Here is a 25,686-nt window from a genome sequence, read left to right as displayed (position 1 = left end):
GTAAACTCTCGAGTGTTTGCATACTGATCTTCTTCAACAAGTTCTGGCAGGCAAGCAGGCCTCATCAACATCAGTAGGCCGGACAGAGCACTCTGCTTCTTGAATGTCATAATCCTTGATTTTAAACTTTCAGTACCAAAACCTTCATAGTGTCATATGATATAACGTTAGTACCTAAAGTTTTGCACATGATTTAGTGACATTCTGTAGCTGCCTTTTTGCAACAGAACTTGAAGTAAATGGTGGCTGTAATCTGGTAGGGTGATAGTTCTATTTCAGACACCTTGTACTTAATGATAGCTATATTTTTTAAACTTTCTCTACACAGTGTTCTAAAGCAAGTCTCTTTCTTTCAAATTTCGAAAATCGTTTGACAAAATGTAACTAAACACAGCAATGCAGACTCTTTATGCAGACAATATTTGCAATGGTGGTAAACTTTCGTTAAAATCTGGTAGTTTTGTCAACCCATTGCTTTATTCTTCTCTGATAATGAAATGTTGCTCATTTTGCTCTTAAAAACTTAAGTGAGAACCTTTGTGTAACAAAGTGAGTGAATCTAGCTAAATTTAATATAAGGTAGGAAAATTTTTATATTAATACCTAAACAGTGGAATTAAAGTACATTAAACTCTTGCTAAACTGGAGGTGTTTACATCAACATGTTTCACATATGCATAATTGCATTCCACTAAGTTAACTTTGTATGGAAAAAATGTGGTAGGTGTAGTTCAGAATAAGATAGATGTATGATTTATGCAAATCCAAATATTACTGTAACTAAAAGGGGAAATTGAAACAAATAATTAAATGAAAGGATTTCTGTTACTGCTTGAATAAGTAGGTACATGATGAATTTATTTTTTTAAACAGCTAGTATTTTTGCATGGGACAGTGTGTGACAAGTCATTATTTGCAATAAGCAGTGTGGAGTTTTTCAACACAGGTTCTTAAGAGTCCTTAAAAGTCCTTAGGTTTTTTTGGAATCCATTTTTGGTCCTTAAAAGTCCTTAAGTTCGGCAAAAATTGGCAGAAGGTCCTTAATTTTAATCATCTAAAATTTCTGTCTGTTTTTACGACTGCCATTTTGAGTGTGAATTAGCATTTTGGAGAAATATTTTTGGCGATTCATTGACAAATATGTTTATATTTTGAATGGGCTTATGGGTTATAATTTTTTCCTGTTTCTAATATGGTGGGATACTTGAGGTTCTGAACAAGTCAAACATAAGGATTTCAAAATTATTTCATTTTTGCTGATGAAGAGCTCTTACAACTTTTCGCATTAGGGTATGTGAATTATCTTATTAAATGGTTCTAGATTTGGCGGCTTATCAACATTTTGGTGACTTTAAGATCAGTTTTTATAGAAAATTTTTAATTCCAAGATCTGGGAATTTTTCTATGATTTTTTTTAAAAAACGTAACATTGACAAACTTCATTAAAATAATGGTAATACAGTACAAAGTCCGTAATCCGGACTCGTCAGGACTTTGGCGATTCCAGATTAGGGGTTTTTCCGGATTATAGATCATCAATTTAAATCTGATAAGATGGCATTCAGAAATTATACAATTAAAAATATGAAACCGTAATTTATGAAATAAAGAGCTATTATGATTTAAAGGGTATCAAAATTTACAAAAAAAAGCTTAATATTTGTTTACTTTATTAAACATTTCTATCAATGTAAGTTGTTTAAGTTGCTTTGTTTTTTGTGATAATACTTTCTCTTTAATTCTATAAACAGACAAAATTTCTTGTTCAGTTACAAAGTTCCACTTTTCAAGTCCTGTAATTGCTGTGTCGAGAATACCGACTAACTTGTCAATCGAAAGTTTTTCGTTTTCAATAACCTCTCTGTCACTTTCTTTACTATTGGAAGTGCAAGGGTAAATGCTTTACACGCATTACATGTGCATGCGTAAACACATTACGTGCATGCGTATGTTTGTGGCTTTGAGGTCCGGATAATGGACATCCGGATTACGGGCCTTGTACTGTATATTGAAATTATATTTAAAAAAGTACCATTAAAATAAAATATTTTTTTGCTGCCATTTTATAAAGTTCCATTTTGGCCACTTATAATACAATATTTTGAATCTGAAAAATAAATAAGATATAATGCTATAAAGCACAATTCACGAAACAGTCTTAGCAAAATAGCTATGCGATTAATTAAAAATGTCTCCTTTTTAATTTTTTCATGGTAAGAGTTTTTCCCATGTTATCATCTTCTATTCAGAATTCTCAGAATATGCATCATTTTTTTCTATAAAATGGATTTTACACTTTCCCCCCCTCTGATTTTTTTTTTTCTTTTCAAAATATTTCTGGCTTTTTGCTGTTATAGAATTGGTAGGGTTAATTTTTCTTTAGGATCTTAGACATTGCAGCTTGGAAAGTTTAGAAGGATTTGAAGGCAAGATTTATAAACCCACGATTTTAGAAGATTCCAGAAAAACGTGACAGAATGAAAAATGCCTAAATGGTATTAACATATAATGGATGTATTTTGCAGAAAGTTTGTGATAAATTTCTTACTTTTTGGAGAAAGTCTGAAAGAACAATGAAAACATAATATTTGAATGTTTTACTTCTGATACTAGAATCTTTTTTTTAACCTGTTTATCATCCTTTATTTTCCCTACTTTTCATTAGACACAAGCACAAAAAATATCAAAAAGGTTTCTAATCTTATCACATGGACAGGCATAATAGCAAGGAATTTTTTCACTAATAAAGAAATTGAAAACTGACAATTTAAAAGATTCATCTAATATGTCTTAATGCATACACAGGGATGGCGCTAGGCATTTTCCTGTCTGATGCAATCTCTTTCGGTCCTAAATTCTGCTGCTGAGGGCCTATCTAAACTCTGCTTCCAATGCCTGCCCTAAATTCTAAAAGTTTTGCAGTTTCTAGATTTTGTTGTTTGTCACTAAATTCTAAAATTTCTGCCACACCAGCTCTGTAACCGGCCCTTACCATACATATTTCATATTTCTTCTGAATGTTCATAGGACTAAAGAAATAAAATTAGCAGCTTTTTCTGTATATTCTAAATGCTGCTTTTTTTTTTTTTTTTTTTTTTTAGAATAATAGAAATCTTTAAATTCTAAAAAGGAAAGGAAACATGTTGAAAAAAGAAACAATACATAAAGCGAAAGAAAATTATTCTTCAAAGATATACAGTTATTATTATGAAAATTACCCAGCTGTTTCTATCTTCAGCCTGTACTATAATTTCCCATTTCCATTTCCTCATCAGAATGCAAATTACATAGACAGTTTTTAAACTGAGATTTTTGGAGTGTAAGACACAGTATGTTTCTGACCTCCTCTTGCTCCTGCATTAGTTTCTGCCAGCTCTGATAATTTGTAATTATTCATCTTTGCATTATCAGTGTCGACATGTGAATTTGTTATGATGACAGAGTTATTTAGCCAACTTAAATTAAAAATAAATTGTTATAGTCTTTGACCACTAGTCCACATTTTGAGTTTGAATTTGACTCTTCTTGTTTAATTACATTACCATGAGCTGTAATTGATTTTGTTAGTATGAGAACATGCCTTTATGTTCCAAGTTCTTTTTAAATAAGAGGCTTATTTAAACCTCTGTCTGAGATTGTAGTTACTTTCAGACATAATTTGCTTCATGTCTATCAGAGGTTTTAGACTATATAACTTTTATCAGATCAAGTAAAACCACGTTGGGATCAAGAGAAAAGCAAGTTGGAAGATAAAGCACGAAAAAACTAGTAAGAACATTGGCTTGTGTATTAAAATAGATTTCTAGTTGTTAGAAAAGATGCTTAAAGAAAAGGAAATTGATATAAATTAGCCAACATGTCTGGGAAGTCTTAAAATTAAAAAGATGCATAAATATTTTGTTGATTGTTTGTTTTGTAGCTTTTAATGTGTAATAATCCTAGTATCGCTTAAGAATCAATGTCATAAATTACATGCATTTTAAACTGTGAAATTTCATTAGATAGTGATTTTAATAGGTTTTTTTTTAACAAATATTGTTAAAAATAAAGAAAATTTAATAGTGGCTATGTAAAAATATAATGACTAAGGTTATTTAACTACCTAATTTAATTATTTATAACTAACTGCTTACCCTTAAAAATTATCTCTGCATATTAAAGTGAGTTATTGCCTTTCATTTATCCTTACCTTGATGACAAGTTAAAACACAAAAATGTAAAAATTCATGTAAAACTTATCCTTTGCATCTAGTGAGACTTGAAGCAATACAAAACAACTTATCACTCTGGTGCTTTAAAGTATATTAACTGGTATGAAAAGTATATTATCCTTAAAGTATATTAACTGGGTTACAACACCTGGAACTCTACACAAAGCTACAACACTAACTGCATCAGACAGCGCCCAACTAACTTTCAAAACTTTCCAACTGTGCCTACACCATGCTTTTCTGGGTTGTTCTGATTAACAGGTCTCTCTCTAGGCAAGCAGCAGCGGTGACAACTGCCAGTCTTTTGTTATGAGTCATGCTGATTATGATTTTACTACTCATTTTAACCTATGCCACTTGACATAAAATCTACCTGCTATTTACTAAACTTCTAGACTGAGCAAGTATGTGGCAAAATGAGACATTAAATAAAAAATCAACATAAAGCTAACTGTTAGTAAAACATAGATAAAATGTCACTTATCTTTTTTCAAATATGTCTAAATATTATAAGTGTAAAATATTTAATGCTACTTGATAAATTTCATAAAGTTTATTTTATTCTCAAATTTATTAATAATAATGTTTAATAATAATGCATCCTACTTACGATCTATTTTACTTTTAGGATTGTATTACAAAAGTGAAGTTGTAGATAATATTTGTAATTGAATTTATTCAGTTTCCATTTGCTTATAGGTCCTTATTTTTTTTTTTTTTTTTTTTTTTTTTAATGGTCCTTAAGAGTCCTTAATTTCCATGTGCAGAAATGTGTACGAACCCTGCAGTACCTCTCATACAGGCAATACCTCTCATCTGTTCATTTAGGTCAATCTTCATTAGAAAATCAGACAGTTCCTATGCTGTTTTTTACAATTTGTTTAATTTCTTATACATTAAAAGCACCATATTTTCTTTGGTATTTTTTCCACCATTGACTGTTATAATATCATTCAGCTCTTTGTCATTTCATAATTGTCATTCTTGACTAATTCTTTAATTTCTCTTTCTTCCATATATAAAAATCAGTCCCTACCTATGGCTTCTGCAGTTTGTACCATTTCCTCAGCTTTATTTTCAGTTGATGGAAATCCTTTAAAATTCCTGACAACTTCTGGTCAGTGTTGATGCAGCAAGCATTCATTGTTGATGCATTCACTTGTTCCTATGGGAGTTCAATCATTTCTTTGTAGTGTCTTTTGTTGAATTGCTTCCCAAATGCCATTAGTGTCTTAAGATTTACTTCATCTAGTGCTTTATTTGCAGAGATGTAAACATGCTTGACTTTTAATAGGAAAAATGACTTAAATTTTTATGATTCCTCAATTCATAGGTTGGATTAAAGTATTATTTGTTGGAAGGAGTAAAGCCTCTGATTTAGATGCACTGTGGTAAGGGCTTCAGTTTTGTGTCTTGAAGCATTATGGAGAACTTTAAAGTCGACTTTGTTGTTCTAAATAATATTTGCCTTCTTTAGTAAGTACATTTTCAAACCAGTTATTAAAGAGGACTATCATAGCATTCTGCGTATAATTGAAATTCTTATGTTGGATAAATTAAATACAGACAGCATGTATACCCAAAATTGTATTCCTTAACTCCATATTTTGCAAGGGTTTAGTGTACAAAACAGGTCAAATAACTTACTGTTGCATAAATACTATTGAATGAAGTTAAGCAGTGTAGATGAAACTCATTACTTGACTTGCAGCATGTAGCATATCCTTAAAATGAACACACATCCTTAAAATGAACACCCTTATTGTTGTCACTTTACAAAAATGTTATGTTTTCAGTTATTTTTGCAGTCAATAGAGCTTAGAGTATTAAGAAAATCTGAAATTGTAGCTATTCAGTTGGAGGTATAAGTAATTTAAATTTTAAAATGTATTAAAATAGTGGGAAAAAGGAATAACTTTCATTATGTTAAAGTAAAAAGTATTCTCCATTTTCAAGTGGTATTAGGGCATTAAAAAATATATTTGCCTTTTCATAGTAACAGAGTAGGGATGTAGGTTTTATTAACCTTTTAACTGTCATGCCCGAGATTATCTCGGGCACAGCACTGCTGTTCTAAAATGTCACGCTCGAGTATTTCTCGGGGTAATTTTTTTTTTTTTTTTTTTTTGAGTGCATCGTATTGTCATACCCGAATATATATCGGGAGATGTTTATTTCGGCTACATTTGGTTTTTTCAATAAAAAAATTTGACAATTTGTGTACCCAAATCATCAAAATAACTTGATAGTTAAAGGGTTAAAAAAATCTTTAGAAAATTAACCAGATTTTTTAAAGAAGTCGTCATGTTTTTGAGATAATAAACATTTTGTACATGCCTCCTGTAAAGCTTTAAGTGTATGTGTACATGTGTCATTAACAGAGTTAAATAATATTTAATATGACAATGTAGTTAATTTTTTATGAAATAATTGGAAACTTTATTAAATTTTTGTAAAAATAATTAGCAAGCTTTGACATCATACTGAATAATTTTAACTTTCAAAGAAACCAAAAAATTTGTTTTCCTCTTAAAAACAAAACTTGTAAAACCCATTTTCAAAATCCTGCAAGATATTAATAACAAGGTTGCCATGCTACCTGGAAAACCGGGAAAAGTCAAGGAATTTAAATATTCAAATCAAAATATGGAAAAGTTGGAGAATTCCATACAGCAATTCCCCCCCCCCAAAAAGCGATTTTTTTTTTTTTTTCTTTTTTTGTGCCAACGTTGAAGCTATCACTTTCTTGGCGAATTATGTATTCCGTGAGTGTCATACAGGCAGCTGGCATAGCGCTAATTTTTGCAGCTCCAATCAGATTTTCTTTTAGAAAGACAAAGCAAGTTTCCAGTAACTTTGGTTTCCGGTAACCTCGAGAATCGGCAGACTCGTATGTGCAGTGCATGTTGAATGAAAGAAAATACCTTCCTATTCTTGTATAAAACAAAATCAGTTTAAACCTGTACGTGGTACACATGGGACAGTGTATGGTACACATGGGATTTGGGAACATTATGATGAGCAGTAAAAGGGGCATTTAAGTGTTGGCGACAATTTTCAATATTGTGCCCAGGCCATATCGTACACCAGGATTTTATCACAAAGTTGATTATTGTAATTCAGTTTTTATTCGTATCATTTAATGCGGCTTCTTATTTAATTTGCTTATTATTACTTGCTGATACTTCCAAATTTCAGGGAATTTTCTCTGGCATACTCCTAAAACTAATTCTAGCAGTATGACCATCACGAAAATTTATGCACATATTTTTTGCTTGTGTATGCAGCTAAATAAATATAAAATATCTGAATTCGTTTTAAAATATCATTAAATATATTTTCTTTCTTTCATTTAGCTGCAGAATGTCTGCCAAGAGGAAAAAAAAAAAACACTTTTTAATCCAGATTGGGCAGATTATGATCTCAGTCTTCAGTGGAGAAAACAAATCCTATTGTAATTTTAAAAGTAATGCTTTGGGGATATAAGTCATATGTAATTGGCAAATTTTGGGTTTTTTAAGTGTACCATAATTAATTTACCTCTCAGCGCAGCCAACATGCACTACACTGATAGACTGGAATTTTATTAAAACACACCTGGAAAAGTCAGGGAATTTCATTTTCCTGTTTGAGTGGCAACCCTATAATAATTTCATCACTAATACATGATGATGTACCAACTGTAATAACTAAAGCTACCAGTACTAGCTTAAGTTACTGCATTATTGACATTCTGCTTTTGACAGTACTAAATTTAAAAGAAGTCTGCAAAATTGGGGTGGAGGGAATTCACTCAATAGCATTCATACCAAAGTCTGCTCTAAATATAATTTTTTAAAAAAAAGGGGTTGTTAAATATTATACAACAACTGAAGCAATCTAGAAGCTAATTCAGCATGAAGATTCTTTATGTGCATAGAATGTTGATAATAATCGTATATTCTTAGTGGCAACTTAAATAATACACATCACACTCAGCTTGGTACATTTATGGACAATGGAACTAAATGTAGAATCGCAGCACTAATCATAAGACCTGAAATCCACTTGGATTATTTTTTTGTTATTAAAAAAACCTATAATTTTTACAGGATATCTGTTAATTCCTTTATTGAATGGAAATAAAATATGACTGAACAAATTAAAAATAATATTTCTGAAATTCATTTCCATCAAAGCAGTTTTAACTTCAATGAATTGTACAAAGAAATTAATCGCATTATGAGTAAATTCATCGTCACTGTTACAGACAAAACCCACAATAACAATATGATATTTGAGAAGCCTTCTATGAAGGAATATTTAAAAATGAAATAAAGAATGGAATAACACACAAGAAATGGTCTGGCAAATGACAATAACATTTTCAACAAACTTAGTAAAGCTTTCCACAAACAGTGAAATTAATTGCTACAAATTTTGAAAGCATTTCCATATCCTGATCCCATAGTAAAATTTACAAAAGCCTCGTTGAGCTATTTATAGTATTTTCCCCGAAATTAAACCTTATTAGTATTGATTATTGGAAGATTTAAATGCACACATTTCATTAAACTCGATAACAATTTTTAATTACAGATTAATGGTACACCCAATGGGCAGAAACTATTCTATGCCCATTTGCAGATTCTATCTTTTTATTAAAGAGTATAATTACATGCATGAGTATATGTTGGCTATTAACAAACTACACCTTTTGGTGCCAATACTTAGCGGCTTGTAACAGAGTGTTCTTGCATAAATGAAACTATAAATTATAGTGAACCTGCATTTTCTGTAAATAAATTTATCTTTTTATTGCTCTTATGAAGAGTATTTTTTCTTGCCACATGGCTCAATAGAGTTTGTTTTTACTGAAAGTGAATGATTTTGCTTTTCCAAAAACATAAACTGCCAGATTTAATTATCCCCTTAGATACATTTAGGAAATAGTGCTGAGCAATACACTAGAAGATTGCATTATAATCATCTTAAATGTCTGAAGCATAATTAAATGTATCTTAAAAATTGCATTATAATCATCCTAAATGTCTGAAGCATAATGAAATGTATCTTAAAAATATTAGATCGGATTACCGAGCTATCAAAATGATCAATTACAACAACATTTCTTAAACTGTGGGTCGAGATCCCCTAGGGGGTCACCAAAAAATTTAGCATTTTTGATATTTCTTTAACTTATTATAATAGTTTTACAATTACCAAATATTTTTACACCATGTATCTGAAAATAGATATAGATAAGACAATACAGACAAGTATAAGAAAAAAGTTTTGACGCTGTCATTTCGTCTGTTGCTTATTAAAAATTTTCACATTGTTCTATCTCTTAAAATTAGAAATTAAAGTTAATGACCTAAAACTGCAATAGTATATTACAGTACTAGTAAAAAAATTAACAGTTTCACACACGCATGTGTCGGATTTGTGCAGTGCTTATGGGGATCCCATAAAATTTTCGTAAATACTATGGGGTCCTGGGGGTCACAAAAAAATCTCAGTCATAAAATGGTGGTTGCAAAAATGTTGAAGAAACCCTGAATTATAATACACTGTTAGACAAAAAAATAATGATGCACCAAGAAGGAGTTATCCGAATGGGACAAAAATCGGTAGAACTGATGTACTTGTACAGAAAAACAAATAATTACAGTTTGAGAAAAATTGGATGATTTATTGAAGTGAAAAAGTCAGTAATGCGTTTATCCACCTCTGTCCCTTATGCAAGCAGTTATTCGGCTTGGCATTGATTGATAGAGGTTGCGGATGTCCTCCTGAGGGATATCGTGCCAAATTCTCTCCAACTGGCGCGTTAGATCGTCAGCATCTCGAGCTGGTTGGAGGGCCCTGTCTATAATGCTCCAAACATGCTCAATAGGAGAGAGATCCAGTGGTTTTGCTGGCCAAGTGAATGTTCGGCAAGCATTAAGGCAAGCAGTAGAAACATGTGCAGTGTGGGGGTGGGCATTATCTTGCTGAAATGTAAGCCCAGGATGGCGTGACATGAAAGGCATCACAACGGGCCTTAGAACTTCTTCGACGCACTGCTGTGCTATAAGGTTGCGACAGATGACAACCAAAGGGGTCCTACTATGAAATGTGATGGCAGCCCAGACCATCACTCCTGGTTGTCTGCCGGAAGACAGGTTGGTATTGCACTGCTGACCAGGGCATCTCTAGACTTGCCTTCGCTTATCATCGGGGCTCAGTTCAAAGCGGGACTCATCACAGAAGACTATTCTACTCCAATCAGTGACATTTCAGTGCAAATGAGCCTGACACCACTGCAAACGGGCTTGATGTTGTACAGAGCTCAATGGTAGTCTGCGCAATGGGCGCCTTGACCTCAGCCCCCTTTCTGTGAGTCGTCTATGAATGGTCCTTGCGGTTACTGAAGCACTAGTTGCACATACAATCGATAATAATGATGCATCTGGGGCTGTGAGTGCCGCTCTGACGATTGCTCGGTCTTCACGTTCTGTCGCTTCTCTAGGCCTACCACTTCCTTCTTGACACTGTGTTTTTGGCCATGGTTCACCCATTCCTGCCAACAACATCTAATAGTTTCATCGCTCCTGCTCAAGTGTCAAGCTATTCCCTGATAAGACCAACCGGTTTCTTTGAGCCCAACTACACGACCTCTCTCAAATTCTGATATCTGTGCATATCATTCGTGCACCTGTATGCGAGGCATAGTTACAGTGTACCAGAGTACACAGAATGAAATTCGTGAAGAATTTATGACCTGGAATCGTAATTTCTCCTCTTAAATATCCTGCCAGTTGTGCAGAGCAGATGCACTGTAGTGACAACCATTCATTCATTGGCAACCAAAATATAAAATTATGCATTTTCCGTCGAAACCTGTATGCATATCAATTTGTGTCCAATTTGCTTTATATCTTTCTTCTCCATCTTTGTTTTTTTTTTTTTTTTTTCTGTCTAAGAGAATATATCACAAATGCTTGAGACCTCAAATTTAATATCATGGTATGCATGTTTTTAATATCAATGTATCTTATAGATTATGTATATTGTTTCCAACATATCTAAAAAGGTAATTGCTAGCACATTTCATAAAATCAGATTGTCAAAATTAAAAACATTTACTGTAGTTTGGAAGAATTTTACATTTAATTATTAAATGACTGCTTAAAATTAAGTAAATTTTGCAGATATTTCGCAAAGTTAATTACCTATTACACTCGTTATGCTAAATATAATTAATTGTATTGATATGTGGACATGTGCACTTAAATGTTTATTGCCACAGGAATGTTAAGACATTTTAAAGAAATTTAGTGTATTTTCTTAGTTTTTAAAACACACATTATCATTTTCCTACTAAAAAAAGGGCCAATTTGTTATTTTGAAATTCCAGTATAGCTTGAGTAGGGAGATTTTTTACTTTATTTGCAAAGATTTCTTTTTATTGTTACATTTTGCACATTTCAAATTAAAATTATTTTTATCTGCAGTTGGATGGCCACAATCACAGATTTCATTTATATTCTAAGCTGTATTGACTGCAAAAATAACTGAAACCTTCTTGTAAATTATCTCCACCAAATACATGCTAATTTTAAGGTTATGCTATAAACTGCATGTCTGGTAATAACTTTTCTTTTTACTTTTATCAAATAGTGTTTATTTAAAAGTTTTAAGTAATTTATTCCAATTGTTTTGTACTTTAATAGTGTTGTTTAACTATTAATATTGAAAATTTCATCCTTTGAATTAATTTTAGACAATTTACTCATTTTGTACTGCATATGTTCTCTCTTAGGTACAGTAAGTCTTGAACTGTTTTCATTATTGTTAAATCCAGTTATTAGCAAAACAGCACATTAACTTACTACTGTCTTCTAGATCATTTCAAAGAGTTTTATCATAAGACAAATTAGAAACCCGTTGCATGATTTGCTGTAGTTTATACCAATTCAAATTGATATACATAAGTAGTACAACTATTCATCACATAATTAATAGCTATGAGTACTATTTGAACAGATTTTCAATCATGGGACAAGGTGATGGACCTTACTTATTCTTTGAGAATAAGTATGATACAAATTATACAATCAGTTACTTTTATCTTCCAGAAATACTGAATGAATCTCATGTAATGAAGAATGTAAAAGAACAGTGGCAGGAAGATTTTTAGAAGTCATCTCAATATACTTGTCGTGATATCAAAGCCCCTTAGAGCAGCTCAGTTGATATAAGAAACTAATTGGAAGGCATAAAATTTCCTGATGTGTACATATATTTTTTCTTTGTTGTAAATACTATTCCCCCCCTTAAACAAATAAATATTAAATTTAGCATGATTTAATGTTATTACATTACAGAGATATCTTAAACCCAGACTTAGTACTAAATATTTATTCTTAATTAGAGAAATAATAAACTTTTTTAGCTAACTTTAAAAATTGTTTAATTCCCTTGTAATATATTTTGCAGTTGACCTTATGCATACTTTTTTCTTCTTTACTGATAAATATTTGCTTTGTTAAACAGAAGTGGAACTTTTCTCTTTTTTTTTTTTTTTTTTTTTTTTTTGCAGGAGCGGTGATAAGCCATCACCACCTAAGACATCTAAAGGTGCTAGTGGTAAATCTCACCATAAGTCTTCAAAGCATGCAGATAAATGTAAACATAAGGATCATAGATCAAAACCTGGGCGTGAGAAAGATCACAGAAGGCGGCGGCGTAGTGATGATGAGAAAAGTGAATCTTCAGATAGTCAAAGTTCCATCTCAAGGTAATATATTTATCTTTTAGATTAGGTTTTTTTTAGAAAAAAGAACATGAAAACAGTAACTTTAGTGTGGACAGTAATCACTACCCAAATCTATGATATTCTACCAATGTTTTGGTAGTTTTCAAAGCCTTCAGTCCAGTAACTTGGTGGCGTCGAGTCCAAAAACAGATCAACCTCATTTTCAGACTTTCTGTGCAGAATGGAAGGTAGCAGTTCCAAAATGTAGCTTCAGATTTGAAAAAAAGATAGAAATCTCAAGGAGCAATGTCGGGCTATATGGTGGGTGTGGCAGAAGTTCCTATTCGAGTCCAGCCGGTGAATGCAGACACATGTGGTCTTGCATTATCTTGATGTGATTACCATTTTGCACCGGAACACAGTTCTACATTTTTCCGTAATAGCAGTGTCAACATGGACTCACATCTAGTTGTACACCTTACTGTCATGTGTTTTACCCTTTTCCAGATACTCTTTGTGATAATACCATGGAGGTAGGAAGTTAGATGGAGTTGCCCTAAACAAGTTTCTCCCGTACCCTGCTCTGAAGCACCGGCGATCCCTACGTGGTGACCAAAACATTGGGTCATTTACCATTGAGTTCAATGGGATTTGACGCGTTCGGATGTAAATATTTTGTAATTATGTCGTAAATATACATATAAATGTATATATTTTCTTTTTCTACAACACTTCAGAGTCCTAAGTATGTGAAAACAACATATTTTTAAACAACATTTTATTCTGAACGGAATTAAATGCTATACTTTACACAGGACAGTTTTCTCAGAATGGTTTAATTTGAATGAAATATTTTCACAAGTTTTCATTAATTACATTAGAAAAAAAAAATTAAGGTAATTCGATTTTATTCGGTTAAGGTACAAAAATTAAGATCAAAGTTTATTGTATTATTAATATTAAAATTATGCATTATTTTTTTTTATTTATAGAGCTTCCTAAAATACTTTCTTAAATATGATATGATTTTTTGGCTTCTGAGGCATCTTTTAAATTGAAAAATGTAAGTCAATTTATAATTAATGCTCTATTCGGTTCATTTTAAATTAGAGAATTATTAGGAATTATAAAAATTGACTTTCTCTGAACATTTCTGAAAGGGAATAAAATAAGTTATTTTTTTAAGTATTATATAAAACTTGTAACTGAGTTATTATAAAATGTAAAGAGGAATAATTCTTTTAATTATACTTATCAGATTTTTTTTTACTCTTCATTTCAACAATACATATTCCAAAACTTTTATTACATTCTTAAGTGCACATCTCATAGCATTTGCTTTACAATACCTTTTAACAGATTGCTTTCCAATACAAACAATTCTTGCTTAAATAGTTTTATAATGTATTTGTCAACAGGATTTCAATTTATGTTTACAATTCAATATTAAGTTTATTATATATTTAGATAACATTTATAATCTTTATAAATTAGATACATTTAATAATTAGATTTCTTCACAGTACTTTCACAGTTGTTTATAAGTGAATAAATTCTTCATTTCAAATACATTTATAAATAATTTAATGAATATGTATGTATCCCTCTTCTGTTCCACACATTTGTGTAAAACTGTACATAATTTTACACAAATGTATGGTTCCAAATCGAGGGAAAGCTAACTTGTTGGCATATCTGTGTGTATATTTATTAATTTTGACGAGGATTGCAGCATTTGGCGGTAATTTTATTTTTAATTAACCCAAATAAGTAAAACGTGTAAGCTGAATGTGATTATTTTTCAGATATATAAAATTAAAACGATGGGTTTAAAATGAGCAGCAGTAAAGCCTCTCCTCTAAGAAATTTTAAAAGGTACATGTTACAATAATATATGGATGTGAAAAATAAATTTGTTTTATTTAAAACATTTTGACGTTTGGAAAATAAAATAAAAGTAGCGAATACTCTATCAAGGGTATCGAAAGACGTATACAATTTTAAATGTACCGTAAGGTATTTTTCATTTTTTAAGCATAACATTTTTCTTAAAATCTATATTTTTGTAGTGCAACAGCTTAGAATTTTATAAAACAAATTCATAATCAAAATCGCTGTTGTTAGTTATCGGAAAATAACCAAGATGTGATTTTTGCGTAAATGTCACTAAACTATACAAATTGCTATTATCCATCACACTATGAATGTTTCATGCGAAAGTGTCCCTTTTTCGATTTCTATGGAACTGTCGTGTGTCGAAATACTATCAGAATCTTGTCAAGCGAGCTTCTGAATGTAAACAAAGAACACCCCATCTGGTGACCCAAGCTTAAAAGCAGTGCTTCACTTTCAGTGCGGGTGTGCCCCTCCTCCCTTTCCTACCTCCATGGATAATACCATGGCAATCAATCCCAGCAGATACAAAGCATGATCGTTTTATTAGTCAAATTAAGCAATGTGACACTGCCACCGAGCTCATTGACCAGTTCATCGACTTTTTGCAAGAGAACTGGAAGTAAATGATGGTTCTAATCTGGTAGCGTGATAGTTCCATTTCAGACACCTTCTGCTTGATGAAAACGATATTTTGTTTTTACAAATATCACAACACAGTGTTCTAAAGCAAGTCTTTCTTTCAAATGCCAATCTTTTGACAAAATATGTCAGTGACAAATAGACTACCAAACTGACAATTTGTGCAGATGATTCCAGTAGAGGGAAACTTTTATTAAAACCCAATATTTTGGTAAACGATTGAAGTTTTAGAGTTTTTGATAACTTTGGTGTATTTTATTATGGCAAAGCATGTAGAGGCTATCTGCCTGAGAAGTTTACCTTCATGGAGAACTTTCTGAGTGAAACTGGCTCTTATCCACGTTATGCATGGGGAAAAGCACAGAAATTCCCATGCAACTAGCCCGTTCTCTAGGATTCAAGTATGGAGATGACTTACCATCAGTTTTCAGTGAACAACTTTACTGAGTTGCGTTGGCTTTACTATCTGATGGACCTAGAAGCTTTTGAACAGATCTTGTCAATCAGTTGGTAAAAATATATAAGGGGCTAATTTTTATACAATTTTTTTTTTAATTAAAACTGCTAATGACAAGTTTGAATTCAATCTTAAACTTTAAATCTGAAAAGTGGATTTAAAAACTTAAAATGTGTTTTGAAACAATGAAATTTTCATGGCATACAGATAACAATACATATTTATAAAGATAGATTTCTATATATTTGAGACCAGTGTTTAAGAATCCTCCTCTAATTGATATTTCTAGTTCTACTGAATTCTATGTTTGTTAAATATCTTTAGATCTACTCTAATTTTTTTTTTCTTTTGAAGCATATGTTTGTATGAAAATGTGATACAATTTTGAACTCATTGATGATGAATTCAAAACTGCACAGCTCTTTTGTGCTGAAACTTTTTCTAATTAATGCACTTTTGTTCATATTTATATAAGGAATATATCAGTGTCAAGCAGAAAAACTTGCTACTGTGTTTATGGCATCATCTCATTATATGCATTTAAATATTAATATAAAATTAGTAACAGCATCTGTTAGTAAATATTTCATTCCAAAAACAATGCAACTGTGCGGCAATTGTCCTGCTGCATAGGATTCACCGTAACGCAAGGATGCAGCATTGGGCTCTGAAGGGCATCTAGCTCTGATGCATATTTGTGGCGTTCATCCCGAATGGGATAACTGGCCTGGATTGTATCAATCAGTATGCAAAAACTATTATGATCAGGTAAGCGCATAGAAAACTACCTAATACCACATTTTGTTGGCATCAGAATTGTTTTTTAAATTTCAAGTTGAACCAACTTCAGCTTAGCACTAAGATAGGTAATTGCACAATGCTCAGAGGTATTTTTGTTACTATATCGTAATATGCGTACATTGCTGGAAATGTACACTCACTTCCAAAAGTTAATAGAAATGAAAACAATATTAAATTTTTGTAAGTTATCAGATAATGACATACTGGACACTTAAACAGAATTATGTATAAAGTGAAAATAAACAGCATAAAATGAAAAAAAGGACATTAATAGGGTATGTGATACCCCCTCATCTGTATACAAAGTTTACACCTTGTGACCATGCTTTCAATTAGGTGGTCAACCACCGCAGAATTAAGCAATCGCCATTCTTCTTGTAGAGCGGTTTCTAGCTCAATAAGAGTGGCTGGCGGTGGAAAATGTGAAGATACAGCACGGCCGAGAGCATCCCAAAGATTTTCAATTTGATTAAGTTTGGGCGAATATGCTGGCCACGCCATATGCACAGTCCCTTCACTCTCCAGGTAGTCATCGATGATGTCAGCTCTATGGGAACATGCATTATGGTCCATTAAAACAAAAGTAGGGCCAACTGCAGCAGTGTGCAATCTCACAATGGGTTCTAGGACTTCATCTCAATACCGGACAGCCGTCAAAGAACCCCGTTTAAATGTGCAGGTCGGTGCGGTATCCTAATGAAATCCCTGCCCACACCGTAATGCTTCCGCCTCAGAATGTGTGATGTTTTGGGACTGATTGCGTGTTCGTTGCTCACGCCATATCCTTATACACTTGTCATCTGGCTCCAGAGCAAATCTTGACTCATCAATAATGACATTGCCCCAGTCAGACACATTCCAATTAACATGGCCCACCAGCAGCAGAGCAGTAAAGTCGCTGAACACTGGTAGTTCGGTCCGAGGTTCGAATCCCGCAAACGGGCTGGCTGCATGTTCATTTTCGTGGTTTTTCCCATGCATAACGTGTATACGAACCAGTTTCCCTTAGAAAGTCCTCCACGAAGGCATCCCTAGTGTGCTTTGCTGTAATCTCAATAAACCAAACCAAACAAATTAACATGTTCCCGGCACCGCTGTAATCGTGCCTCTCTTGATTGGATGAATAGCGGAACACAAACTCGAGGTACCCGAGCTTACAGTCCACTCGTATGTAATCTTCGGTGTACAGTAGCTGCAGATTTCGCCTTACCAATGGACGCTGTAACCATAGATGTCACACTTGTGGAGGTTGCTCTGCTATTCTGCTTGGCTACATTAGCAATATATCTATCTTCTGTGGGGGTTGTAACCCTTGGGTGACCGTCTACGGGCCTTCGGACAACTGTCTGTGTGGTTTGGAATTGTTTCCATAAACATGAAATTACAGAATGGTGAACGCCGAAGAAAAGAGCAGCATCTGTGATCGACTCTCCTGCTTCAATGCGCCCCACAGCATGGCAGCACTCAGAATCTTCTATTCGTCTTCTGGAAGTCATAGAAGCACGTATGTCTTGAAAACAAATTGTACGAAAGTTTTAAACACCTTCTATCAGCACTTACAATCAACTTCTGTAACCCTTCATAAAGCTGGCTTCTTATAAGACTGCCTTTTTTGCATATTTCTTTGACATGAAAGTGCGATTGGCTGTTACCTAACATATTTGCATACTTAAGACAAAATAACATGCCGAACAAATACCAATTCAGAAGTTAAACAACAAAAATCAGCGTTATATTTTCAAAATTCCTGTGAAAATTTTGAAAATATAACGCTAATTTTTGTTGTTTGACTTCAGAATTGGTATATTTGCATACTTCCATCTGCCTCTGCAGCGAATTGCATCCTCTTCAATTCTGATTGGCTTCCGGAAATTAGCATTTTCCTCTTCATGCTTAACTTTTGGAAGTGAGTGTGTCTTGGGTATTTCATGACTCTGAATTCAAATTTGCTCACATTTTGTTGTAGAAAGAACCTTCTAAAATAGTCTAGTTGGTACTGTACCATTTCATTGAATTTCATTCTAATGCAAAGTGATTAGATGTTTTTCAAAGTGATTCTGAGACAAAACAATTTTGGTGACTTTAAAGGCAAAACGAAAGTGTTTTAAGCATAAGCATAATACTGTAGTTTCAAACAATGACTAATTGTTCTTATGCCCCCCAATTTCATTATAAAGGTAAGTAAATAGTATGGTATTTAAACATAATTATATTTTAAAAGGTTTTTCATTTAAAACTTATAGCCACTGCAAGACTTTCTTGAGAATTTTTCTGTCCTCACCTGTCGCTAAGTTGAACGCTTTATACACACAGCTGAATTAAAATTCATGATTATCACGCAAAATTTGGAGTGTTCATCTTTAGTTAGGCCTTGCAGTTGCCTGTGTATCCTTTATTATCGAAATACACATTATCTTTCTGTATTTAAGCACGGTTCATTTATTAATGGTACATATTTCAAAGGAATGTGATTATTCTAAAAACAAACAAAATTCGGATTTATTTTGTCTCTTTCAGCTTCATTATAGTCTGATCACTTTTTGAACTGTCAGCTATTACATAGTTTCCCAAATGCAGTATTTTTACAGTACAATTTGTTAACAGATAATAACATTTTTTAGCCCCAAAGAGAATTAACCAAATGGATTATTAATCTCAAAACGGGATTTTACGTCTTCCAATGTATACAGCTGTATCACCTTTTAAATTTTTGCCACCATATATTATCGTCGTGTATTATTTTTAAAGAAATTAAAAATCCTTAAATGAAGCTTCGGAAATAATGGTGGGGGGGGGAAACACTGGATTCCATACTGTTTTCCTTTTTTTAAGTTGATATAACTTTAAAATTTAGTTCAAAATTAAGTAACATTTAAAAGCAAGATTTTTTCCTCTAAATTCAGTGCCATACTTTTTATATTGAGTGTGGTTTAACTGCAGTATTCGATTAACAGATAAAACTTTGTTTTGATCCTGAGGATAAGCATGCATTTTGAAATTGTTACAGCTAATTTAATAATTACAAAGAAAATGCTATTATTGTAGATTTCATAATATCACTAGCATTCTTGTTTTGCGGAAAGATGTTCAGAAAACATGTGCATTAGTTGCCAAAAGAAACCTGAAAATGAATCATTTTGAACGTTACTTATTTAAGAGAGTTCCTTCACACAAATAGCATAATGTAAAGGAGACCGAGGGTAACTTCATTTAGTTCACAATTAACTTGCTCAGGATCATTAGAAAGTGCATTACATCTGTAATCTCATGCCAGCAGAAATTTCTCTTAACTACATAAAATTGCTACTTAAAATTAATATTACAGTACAATGCAGTCTTGCATCTGAATTTAGATTTTCACTTACACTTGACAGAACAAGTGCTGGCTTTAGTCTAACAGAATGCTATACTTAGATCCCCGCCCTTTGTCCACTAGGGGACTTAAAAATTCCTCTCAGGGCAGGGGGTGTCTAAAGTCCAAAGACCAGCCGCTACCCCCCGCAGTCTCCGCCCGTCTTTATACAAAACATTGGGCAAAGCAATAAAAACAATGCAAAAGAAATATGCTAAGACACATTTGCCTCCGGGCCCTACTCTATCAGCAAACATGGATTTGAATTGATGCTCTGTCAGTCTCCCATCACAAGAATGGGGTCAACCCCCCCCCCCCCGAGGACTTGGTCAGTGATTTCCGATCTAGCTCCACAACACCTAAAGAAATGGACACAACAGTACCAATATAGTCCCTGCCAACCTCTGAATGAATGGGGGCTTTAGTCCTGTGAAGACTGATTTTATACCCTGATGGTTGAGACTAAGTACAGATCCTAGCTAGTACTTCTCAGAAATTCTCCTGAGTCAATCCCCAGGGGGCCATTAGTCTGACAGTCAGTTACACTTTGGAGCATTCATTACTGTATTTTTTTTAAATGGAACTGAAATTTTAAGAAAAATGTAAACATATTGCCACTTTTGTATGTGAAGCTATGAACTTGGAATTTTTATTTTATTATTTTTGTATTTCTCAGTTTTTTTTTTTTTTTTTTTTGACTAACAATATTTTCAGCTTGCTCTAGTACCATTACTGAATAGTGATATGACTGGAATTTTAAAATTATTTAAAAAGCACTAAATTGCACACTCTAGGAAGCTGCACTTCTGCAAAACTATGAATTGCTGTGAGCAGTATCGATCTTAGACCATGGGCTTACCTGTGATAATTAAAATTGTCTGCCCCTTTTTACAGAAATATAATATGTTTGATACTCATTTCGCCGCCCTTAAATTTGGCCACCCAGGTGCTGCACACAATCTTGCCGTTCCCTCTTCATGCTAGGATCAGCCCTGGCTGTGAGGCACGTAATTTTCTGTACGGTTACGATTTAAGTCTCTCTTCTAGAATATTGGACTTCAAACAGTAGTAGAGATATATTATGCGAGTTCAAAAGCTTTACGCATTTTTTAAAATGCAGATAAAGAGTGGATTCCAAGATGGACATGATGTTATGATGCCTGGAATTTTCAACTGATAAACGTGCAGCCAGTAATAAAAATCAGACAGCTCTTTCTGATATTTATCTTTAAAATAATACATATTAGCTAGATTGTGCAAGTGTGGTAGAAGCAATTCTACAGACTAGCAAACCAAAACATTCGGCATTTATGCTGGCAGGGTGGAGACTGAAACTATAAAGACCAGCCACATTTTGGACGAATGTCTAGCGATAGTTTGATTTATGTCTATCGATAGCGTCTTGGCAGATTCTGGACAAAACCAGGTCGAATGCTTCGTATCCATCTGTTGAGGAATCAATGGAAACGCTATTCTTCTAAAATGCTATCAAACTGCTTAGGACTGCGTGTCATGTAGCAGAACCTGCTTCATTCACTTCCATAGAAAGACTGCATCACAAAAATATTTTGTTAAGTGCATGGTGGCATATAAAGAATATACACTGGGAGTTATGTCCATGAAACCAAACCAATAAAGCTGCCATGGACGGGCCTAGCTGCTGGGCAGATTAATGCTGGCCGACATGCAATGCTAGCAGCTGGACAGAACAAGGCAAACATGATATGTAAGTGGCCAGCACTTACCAATCACAAAACCCATATTTTTCAACATAACACCAGACCTCATGCTGGTTTAACACTAAAATAGCCTGCTGACTTTGATTGGGACATTTTACCACATACAGCATGTTCTCCAGACCTTCCTTCAGACTGTGTTTTTTACTATTATTTCAGAGTTCTTTGGTTCTTTATGATGTCTAAAATGGTAAAGCTTAATTACAAGTTTTTTAACTCAGAAAAAATTTATCAGCGAGGAATTAATTTATTGTAAAGCAAATGGCAAGAGGTCGTACTAAATTATAGCAATTATGTAAATGTATGGAAGCTATCTCTATGAAAGCTAAGTAAGAGAAGTAAAATAAACAATGGTATAGAATTCAGTCAAATTACTATATCTAAAGTTCTGAACATGTCTAGAAAGCATGATTACTTGATTTTTGAATAGATATTTCAAATCTCACGAAAGTATAGTGACAGTTTGGAGGAGCATTAATGAAATTCATGTTAAATACATTTGAAAATCCAGAATATTTTATAAATAAGTTTTCTAAAATATATTCAAAATCAGAGCTCTGGAGTGAAATTGAGGATTGTCCCTAAAAGTCAAGATCATCTAGTCACTGTACTCTGTTCATGTTATCTTTTGTCTCTGAAGATTTCCGTAAGATTGGAATTATACTCTACCTTCAGGGATTTAATTATTAGAAGACATTAATATGAGAAAAGGCTGAAATTTTCTGATTAGTTTCTAAAAGTGCAAAATATGTACTAAATATTGTTAAATCTTATTCAAAATCTCATTACTTTGCGGTTTAATATTTTTTAAAATTTCATATGAAACTATAATCGGGACTAATGATCGAGTCACTTAATATCTTAGCGTTACTGATATTCATCACTAAGGATTCATTTTTATTTATTAATTCATAAATTTCTAAGAATTAAATGGACCTTTTTTTTTAAATGACTATTATGATTACTCCTTTCATTACATTAATCAGTTAAACCATGCATCTCAAAATCATTTTAAAAATTCCTTAGAAAGGTTTTAAACATCTTGCATTTTGTGTTTATTCTTGTAATAAAAAATGTAGCAGTTAATAGTAGTTAGGTTTATATATATGCAGTCAAAAGAGGGCATAAAGAGGGCATAAATGAATACACAGCTTTGCTTAAAATACTGTATAAAATAACAGTATTTTAAACACAGCTATGTACTCAGTCAAAAGAGGATGTATGTATAGCGTCTTCACCATCCTTGTAAAATATGGAATTCTTAAAAAAAAAGCTATTTTAAAAATTTTTTGACTTGTATCATTTTTTTAAGGCTAATTGAAGAAGTTTTCTGCAAAAACATTTCCAAAATTATAATTTCTTCATAGGATTCTCGGTTTGGTGTTGTGGTAGCATGTGTCTTGTTTTCCACCATAGCCCAACCATGGTGCGTAGGGGCAGCCAACCAACAAAGATGAGAAATTTTTTTGTGCGATGCCTAACAATGCGGCAGATTGCACAAAGATAAATTTATTCATGCAATCCCCCCCCACACACACATGATTATCAGTCTTCAATCTGTTATCAGGTTTGAGACGACATGCTCTGACATTGCAGAAGCAATGATTATTTCAGCTATGGCTCCTCTTGACGTTACAAGACTCGCAACTTCACGGTCGGTGTTAAGGGGTTTTAGTGATTTGCATTGTGTCTGTCACGAAAGCCTCTCAATTTAAGGGAGGCTGAAGGCCCTGGGAAAATATTGCTCCTGTGATATTGTTTCAACTATAATGAATCACAGGACATAAAAAACTACCAAACAATCAAAGGGGCATGACTAATTGAGTCCGCAAACTGTTTTAGACAAGGTAAGGCTGAGAATGCTCTTAAACTCTTGACTAGAGAGACTCTTGCCACTAGCAAGGTCCTCACATAATGAGGACAACAGCGAACAGTACTTGTTTGTATGCCTTCAGTTACATTTATGTATTGTTATAGAACTTTTCATAGATTCATAATAAATGTATTTAATTTTGTATGCACTAAATAATACACAACCTAAATATAATGCATACTGGCCAGTTAGAGTCATTACATGAAGTCATCTCATCAATGCAACCACCGTCACCACTCCATATGTATTTTCTATAATGTATGCATATTCTATTATTACTTAATGATAGCAAAACTTTTAAGAACCATAAAACTTTCAAAAACCATTTAAGCTTAATTTGAAATATATACTCAGATTTCATTAGAAAAACCGTAGAAATGGGCTGAAGTGAAATAATATACTTTTATTTGCTTTTTAATAACTTGCACATCATGCTACAGAACGTAATATTTTTAGGTCATCTGTTGAAAATTCTCCAGAACATGAATCAAAGGAGAAGCTGAGCAAAAATTATGCCAAAAAAAGTGTTAAGAAGGAAGCATCACCTCGGGAAGGTAAAGCTGAATCTAAGGAAGTAAAAGATAGATCTAAATCTTCCAGTAATGCTGATAAAAGTGGTAAGTTAGCTGGAGATCATGGTAGAAGACATAAGAGTGCAAAGCATAAACAGAGCATATCACCTTCCAGCAGCAGCAGTAGCAGCAGTAAATCAAAAGTTAAAAGAGTTAGATCAAAATCTGCCAAAACTCCTGAGAAGCATAAGTTAGTTGAAGAAGCTGCAAAAGGTCGAGATATTGCAAAACATAAACGGGGTGCCTCATCTACATCCAGCAGTAGCAGTAGTAGCTCAAGGTATGTGGGAAAAAGTTTCTATTATCTCTCTTATCTGTGGGTAATTGAAAGTGTAATATATTCTTTTGAATCAGTGTGTAATAGTTTTCTTAAATCATTGTTTAATATCATGGAGACTTATTGTTTAATATCATGGAGACTTAAGATGTAAACATTAGTGTACTGCATGTTTAAAGAAAATTTTTTTCCCTATAATTATTTTTCTGGTTTTAAAATGTGCATTACATTATATGGTTATAAAATTATAGTGTAGAGCTTTAAATTAAAGACAGTGTAGAGAGGATATACTCCATACATCTGTGATCTTTCTAAATAGAGACTTAGTAGTACTCTTTATGTATATGCTATATTTGTTTCAAAAGGTTCAGCTGATTCAGAAACAGTTGTGTAGAGTTTTCCTCATAGTCTTTGTTCATTTTAAGCTCTATTTTTATAGTATTAGTTGCTGAATTACTGCAAGTTAACATTACTGTTATTTCTGCATTGGAAAGAAAATAATTTTTGAATCAAAACAAATTGCCACTGATAACCTTTTTAGGTTTTGTGTCGGGAAAATATACCAATACCACCACCGTAACAAACTAAATCTGTGTAGGTTAAAATTTCAGATTGCTTGAAGGCCAAGTTGAGCCTTGATATTTATTAATGTCAGTGTGTAGACTAATTTAGGATTTAGAATGAAAATATTTTATTTATATCTATTTAAAAGGAGATTTAGAAATAATTTTCCCATTTCTTCCTTTATTGTTTTCTCTTGTTAATGTTCAGAGTATCATTAATATTTTTGTTCGTAAAATTCATTGCTTTTCACTTTTATTGTACTGTATTGTATAGAATTTGCACACTGTTGCAGACTGAATTTTATGAAATTTAAGGAGTATAATGTAAAGTACATAATAAAATTCACTTAAGTTTGCTTAAATTCTTATTATTCTTATTATTCTTAAATTCTTATTCTTTACACTTAATTCACTTAAATTGCTGCTTGCTGTCTCTTTTTTCCAAATTTCATCACTTTCTGACCACTCCTTGGTGTTGCATTTTCAATGTCGAGCAGTGTACATAAGCCTTATATTATTCGCTTATTTGAACCAAAATTCTGTTTAATCAGACCAATAAACGTGAGAGCGAATAAGAAACAGAAGCC

At 32.9% G+C, this 25,686-nt stretch overlaps 1 protein-coding gene across 2 annotated transcripts in view; it reads left to right on the top strand.

The window, feature by feature from the left end:
- Nucleotides 1-25,686, top strand: part of LOC118190982 (uncharacterized) — a 122,091-nt gene that overhangs the window by 34,280 nt on the left and 62,125 nt on the right. For both annotated transcript variants that reach the window (XM_035361769.2, XM_035361771.2), the window contains exons 3-4: nt 12,778-12,975; nt 24,144-24,539. In XM_035361769.2, the coding sequence (XP_035217660.1) occupies nt 12,778-12,975; nt 24,144-24,539 (594 nt within the window). The remainder of the gene's footprint in view (nt 1-12,777; nt 12,976-24,143; nt 24,540-25,686) is intronic.

Source organism: Stegodyphus dumicola, chromosome X1 (genome assembly GCF_044657685.1).
Source record: "Stegodyphus dumicola isolate Sdum_Otavi_A_Nest chromosome X1, ASM4465768v1".
In the NCBI taxonomy this organism is placed as follows: Eukaryota; Metazoa; Arthropoda; class Arachnida; order Araneae; family Eresidae; genus Stegodyphus; species Stegodyphus dumicola.
The sequence above is the reverse complement of the archived record's forward strand: the minus strand, read 5'-3'. Positions and strand labels throughout refer to the sequence as shown.